Source organism: Myotis brandtii, unplaced genomic scaffold (genome assembly GCF_000412655.1).
Source record: "Myotis brandtii unplaced genomic scaffold, ASM41265v1 scaffold633, whole genome shotgun sequence".
Classification (NCBI taxonomy): domain Eukaryota; kingdom Metazoa; phylum Chordata; class Mammalia; order Chiroptera; family Vespertilionidae; genus Myotis; species Myotis brandtii.
This window is the reverse complement of record NW_005370423.1, coordinates 2,597,105-2,602,933: the sequence shown is the minus strand read 5'-3', so window position 1 is coordinate 2,602,933 and position 5,829 is coordinate 2,597,105. Positions and strand designations below refer to the sequence as shown.

General features: G+C 62.7%; 1 protein-coding gene across 1 annotated transcript in view; it reads left to right on the top strand.

The window, feature by feature from the left end:
• PAPD5 (PAP associated domain containing 5) overlaps nt 1-5,829 on the top strand; it is a 37,690-nt gene that overhangs the window by 29,766 nt on the left and 2,095 nt on the right. The window contains exons 10-12 of the mRNA XM_005880308.2: nt 1,987-2,174; nt 4,009-4,173; nt 5,356-5,829. The exon at nt 5,356-5,829 is cut by the window's right edge and continues 2,095 nt beyond it. Of these exons, the coding sequence (XP_005880370.2) occupies nt 1,987-2,174; nt 4,009-4,173; nt 5,356-5,532 (530 nt within the window). The 3' untranslated portion in view covers nt 5,533-5,829. The remainder of the gene's footprint in view (nt 1-1,986; nt 2,175-4,008; nt 4,174-5,355) is intronic.

Sequence of the window (5,829 nt, the reverse complement as noted above, 5' to 3'; positions counted from 1 at the left end):
GTGTAGCAGCCGCGAGACCAGAAGGGGGCAGTGCTGGGGGTAGAAGTCAGATGTCATGTGTCACCCCCTGGAGAAGTCAGAGGACGTGCAACGTAACTTCTTTTCTTCTCCTTCTGGTTGTAGTTACATCCCAGGGAAGATGCTTGCATCCCCAACACAAACTATGGTGTTCTCTTAATAGAGTTTTTTGAATTATATGGACGGCACTTCAATTATTTAAAGACTGGCATCCGGATAAAGGATGGGGGCTCATATGTGGCCAAAGATGAAGTTCAGAAGAACATGCTGGATGGCTACAGGCCGTCGATGCTCTACATCGAGGACCCTTTACAGCCAGGTACTGAGATTAGGTCATCCGTGGGCGGGCGGGGGAGGGGCGCGGCGTGGTCACCGTGTGGCGGTTGGCACTTTGGACAAAACATTCAGGATCAGCTTCTAATGTGGACATTCTCTGTTCATCAGAATACTTCATGTGCAGATGTATGGAAGTCAGCACACACCAGCGAAAACACGTGAACACACACACACACACACACACACACATACACACACACACACACACACCAGAAAACACGCTGCAGATGAGTGGGGAGTGGTGTGGGTGGGAGTGGCTGTGGCTGGGGAGGGTCTGGTCTCCATTCTGACAGCCACTTGTCTCCTTTCTCGTGTCCTCGTCACCCAATTCCAGCCTGTTGCCAACCAGGGCTTTTATTTTTTAGTTTAATTGACGGGTGACATGGTTTGTAGCTACATGGGTTTCAGGTGCATAGTTCTGCAGGCCGTCACTGACCGTTCACCCCGGTGCCGTGTCCTTCCATCACCGATTACCCCTTGACCCGCTCTGGCCTCCCGCCTCAGTCCCCCGGGTGTGGGCTGTCTCCCCAGGGCTTCAGCGCGAGGCCTCAGGTCCTCGGGGCGGTGGCCCAGTAACGGACTCCCGAGCGGAGCGAGCGGGGGGTTCAGAGAGGCGGCTGGTCTTCCTTCAGCTTCCTCTCCCCGTCAGTCCTGCGTGGTCTGCGCGGGCCCCAGCGTCGAGCGGTGGGAGGGAAGAAGGGTGGTCCCCCCGTGCTCCCCGGGGTCCCTGGGCAGCGGTGCCTCCTGGTGTGGCTGAAGCTCCGCCGTCCTGCGCTGTCGACTCGGGCACGGCGCTCGCCTGTGCTGTGGCAGGAGCTCTGACAGGGAGGGAGGGAAGTTGTGGCCTCGGCCTTTGCCGGCTGCCTGGGCGTCTCGTGACTGAAGAGTCCCGTGTGTCTCCTCCTTGAGGAGCCGTTTATGGGACCTGCTCTACAGAAAGACTGTCAGCTCCACGGCCTTGCTGTGCGGAGCTCCTCACCCCGTGGGCGGTGCTCACACAGCTGGGAGGACAGGAGCATGTCGCCCGGGCTTTCTCCGGAGAAACCGGCGGGTCCTGTTTGCAGGAAGCCTGTGGGGTGGTGCCTGGCAGGCCGGGCACGTGGAGGCCTGAGCATCCGTTCTGACTGCTCAGTCAGGACGTCCACGCCGGGTCCCAGGGCTGCTCTGCGGGGCCCCGATCGCCCGAGTTGCAGGCAGAGCCCCGAGGAGCGGTGGCCCCCCTGACCTGCCCCTCTCCCCAGGCAATGACGTCGGGAGGAGCTCGTACGGAGCCATGCAGGTGAAGCAGGCCTTCGACTACGCCTACGTGGTGCTGAGCCACGCCGTGTCGCCCATCGCCAAGCACTACCCCAACAACGAGACGGAGAGGTAACGCCCCCCTCAGCGGGCGCCCGAGAGCACAGGGTTCCTGCCTCAGGCTCACTCCCCTCTCCTCTCACGCCCGCAGCATACTGGGCAGGATCATCAGGGTGACGGACGAGGTCGCCACGTACCGGGACTGGATCTCCAAGCAGTGGGGCTTGCCGAGCAGGCCCGAGCCCTCGTGCAACGGTGAGTCCCGCGCCGTCGCCACCGCTGTCCCCACGGGGCGTGACTCGCGGGAAGACACGTTTCCCCTCCGCCCCCTCTCAGGAAACGGTGTCACCCTGATGGTGGAGCCCCCGCAGCTGGAGAAATGTCACAGGAGCCTCTCGGGCGAGAGCGACGCCCTCGGGAAATGCAGGGGCAAGACCGCGGAGCCGCTCAGCAAGCACTCCTCCAACTCCTCGTCGGGCCCCGTGTCCTCGTCGTCCGCCACACAGTCCAGCTCCAGCGACGTGGTGAGTCCCGGGCGCGGCGGGGGCAGCGTCGGGGCGGAGGGGCTCGCTCACCGCGTTGTTACTGGGAATCTCAGACGTTCACGATGCTGCTCACTGTCAGTTACAATCGACATGGCGCTTGCCCCTCCGGCACGCAGTGGGTGCTCACATGGCGCTTGCCCCTCCGGCACGCAGTGGGTGCTCACATGGCGCTTGCCCCTCCGGCACGCAGTGGGTGCTCACATGGCGCTTGCCCCTCCGGCACGCAGTGGGTGCTCACATGGCGCTTGCCCCTCCGGCACGCAGTGGGTGCTCACATGGCGCTTGCCCCTCCGGCACGCAGTGGGTGCTCACATGGCGCTTGCCCCTCCGGCACGCAGTGGGTGCTCACATGGCGCTTGCCCCTCCGGCACGCAGTGGGTGCTCACATGGCGCTTGCCCCTCCGGCACGCAGTGGGTGCTCACATGGCGCTTGCCCCTCCGGCACGCAGTGGGTGCTCACATGGCGCTTGCCCCTCCGGCACGCAGTGGGTGCTCACATGGCGCTTGCCCCTCCGGCACGCAGTGGGTGCTCACATGGCGCTTGCCCCTCCGGCACGCAGTGGGTGCTCACATGGCGCTTGCCCCTCCGGCACGCAGTGGGTGCTCACATGGCGCTTGCCCCTCCGGCACGCAGTGGGTGCTCACATGGCGCTTGCCCCTCCGGCACGCAGTGGGTGCTCACATGGCGCTTGCCCCTCCGGCACGCAGTGGGTGCTCACATGGCGCTTGCCCCTCCGGCACGCAGTGGGTGCTCACATGGCGCTTGCCCCTCTGGCACGCAGTGGGTACGGAGCGGGGGCTCCATTCCTGCTGCTTCCCTGACAGGCTCCCGGGGGAGGTGAGTGGGCGCCCTGAGTGCTGCATGCCCCCCGTTAGCCAGAGCACAGGGTGGTCCCAGTTTTGCTTCTTACATGAGATGGACACATAAGGAATCTTGTACATTCACGGAGTTTTTACAAATGCGTACACACGAGAACCCAGCCCTCCCGAGAGGGGAGAGAGGGAGCGTCCCCAGGACGCCGTCAGCCAGTCCCCCCCCCACCCCACCCGGGGTCCCCGTGGGCGTCTAAGGCGGTGGCCGCCGCTGTCGGCATCCGCAGGTGGAGCTCGTGCGTCGCTCTGCGAGGCTCCTCCCTCAGATGCTTCGGAGCCTCCTGGTGGGATGTTAACCGGCTGGGCTGTAACGTCAAGTTCACGTGGAAAACGTCTGATTCCTCGCTTCCAGTGCACTCACAGTGCTGGACAGCCGTCACCCAGCTGATCCCAACACAGTCCCCTCACCCACGCAGACCTGTCAGCGGCCCTGGCGTCCCCTCCCCACCCCCAGCAGCCTGCCTGCTCTCCGCCTTTCCCGGGGGGACTTTGGGGATCACTCCCACAGCTCCCCTTCCCCTCGGGTTGATGGAGTTTACGGCACTGAGACCCGAGACGGCCCCCCAGTGCTGCATGTTGGCCGGGGAGGCGGGAGGCAGGGGGCTTGAATGTGGGAAGGACGTCGTTTCCCTGCCGACAGCGGCCTCACGGGCAGAGCTGAGCTGGGTGCTGGGAGGACCGCGCCGAGCGAGGTGGCTCAGACGCAGGGGCGGAGCAGACGTGCCCGGGAGGGAGGAATGAGTAGACACCCTCTGGGAAATGAGCCACGTTCAGTGTCCGGAGGAAAACGCAACCACTGCTCTTCGTACAGTCCTCTGTGCTTCCTTCAGTTCCCAGATGTTTAAATGGGTCCCGGGAGCACTTAGCTGAAACGGGTTTCTTTTTGAACGTTGACTAAGTTATTCACATGCCACATTGTAACCCACGCGATCTGTGTCAGGACTCGGACGCCACGCCGTGCAAAACCCCGAAGCAGCTGCTCTGCCGTCCGTCCGCCGGGAGCCGAGTGGGGTCGCAGGAGGTGGCCGTGGAGTCCTCGCCGGCGGGGGGGAAGGTGCAGAGCGCCCCAGCCCCCGCCACACCCAGCAGCGCCAGCAAGTCACAGGTGCGTGAGCATGTTTCTCCTGAGCAGCCAGCACGGAGCATGTCGTCCCTCACATGTCAGTTACACGTGTGCGTCATTGTCGTCCCTCACATGTCAGTTACACGTGTGTGTTACTGAGCATTCAGTGCAGCGCAGGTCCAGCTTCTTACATGCCAGTTACACATGAGCGTCACTGTGAGCAGGCAGTGCAGAGTATGTTGTCCCTTACATGTCAGTTACACGTGTGCGTCGTTGTTTCTCACGTCAGTTACATGTATGTGTCACTGAGCAGGCAGTGCAGAGTATGTTGTCCCTTACATGTCAGTTACACATGTGCGTCACTGAGCATTTAGTGCAGCGCATGTCCAGCTTCTTACATGCCAGTTACACATGTACGGCGTGGGTCTGCAGGAGACTCAGGTTAAAGAGCAAACCTGCTTGGTTGTAAGAGGTTGCACTGCACGACGGGCTTCTAGTGACAGGGCCCGGGACACAGACCTCCGGGCGTCCCGTCCTGGTCCTGGTGCGATGCCGGGCCCACCGCCCTCATCCCAGACTCAGCAGAGGCCGCAGCGGCTGTAAAGGGTCTCCTTGCACCTAAGTCTCTGCAGGGGCAGCTCGGTGTGACCGGTGGCCGCGTGCACACACCTGGGAATAGCGGGCCCTGGGATGTGTTCATGGCCGATGCAGTTGTCTAGGCTGAAATGGTCAGTGTTTGGCATCAGCTTTCACTTACAAAGGCCTCAGAGCGCCTCTATTTTAAGCTGTTTTGTTGCCTGAAGTTGTATCATCACGGGCACTGCACCTGATGGGGGAGAAGCCATTTGCTCCCGGCCCGGCCTGAGGCCATCCCACCTCTCCCCGCGCTGGGCGTGTCCGTCAGGCATGCCCCTGCTGACCTGCAGGTCCTTCACCGGCACGGCCTCAGGCCCATGCCCTGATCGGATCGCCCCGAGGGGCGGTGAACGTGGCAGGTGACGGCAGGAGGGCGGCCAGCCCCCGCGTACCTGGTGTCGGAGCCCCGGGGCCACTTTGGCATCCTGGCTGGCAGGCTCCAGGGCAGGGTGGTCTGCGCTCGGCATCCCAGGGACAGAGCGCCAGTTCCGGAGCTCGGGAGGAGCCCTGGTTTGAGAGCTCCTGGGGGTGGGTGAGCCGTGCGGGCGCCTCATGGTACTGACGTCTCTGCCCGCTTCCTTCCCACAGCACGGACCCGCCCGGCTCTTCCGTTCTTCCAGCAAAGGCTTCCCAGGTACAGCTCCCACCAGCCATGGTGTCCTGGTGGCAAACAAGCCGCATCCAGGCAAACCCACTAACCAGTGCTTCCACGGCAAGCGGAGGAAGCACAAGAGGGACGCGCCCCTGGCCGACCTGTGCAGGTAGTCGGCGGTGCCACGGACGCCTGCTGTGCGCAGTGACCTCACGCCCTGACAGCGGCCCGGGGCCTCCTGGGACCCGTTCAGGAGCCGGCGCTGGCCACGTGTTGATTGAGCAACTGTGTGTTTTCCCGGCTCGTCGCGGATGGATCATGAAGACTGACAGCAGCAAAAGCAAAACGCACGCAAAACGGGGGGAGGGCTGCTCGTTTGATAAGTCATTTGCTACAACAGGGTCGTTTCAGGTTCAAAGCCTGAATGTAAAGTAGATCTATTCTCTGGCTTTATGCAGAGTTAGGGAGCA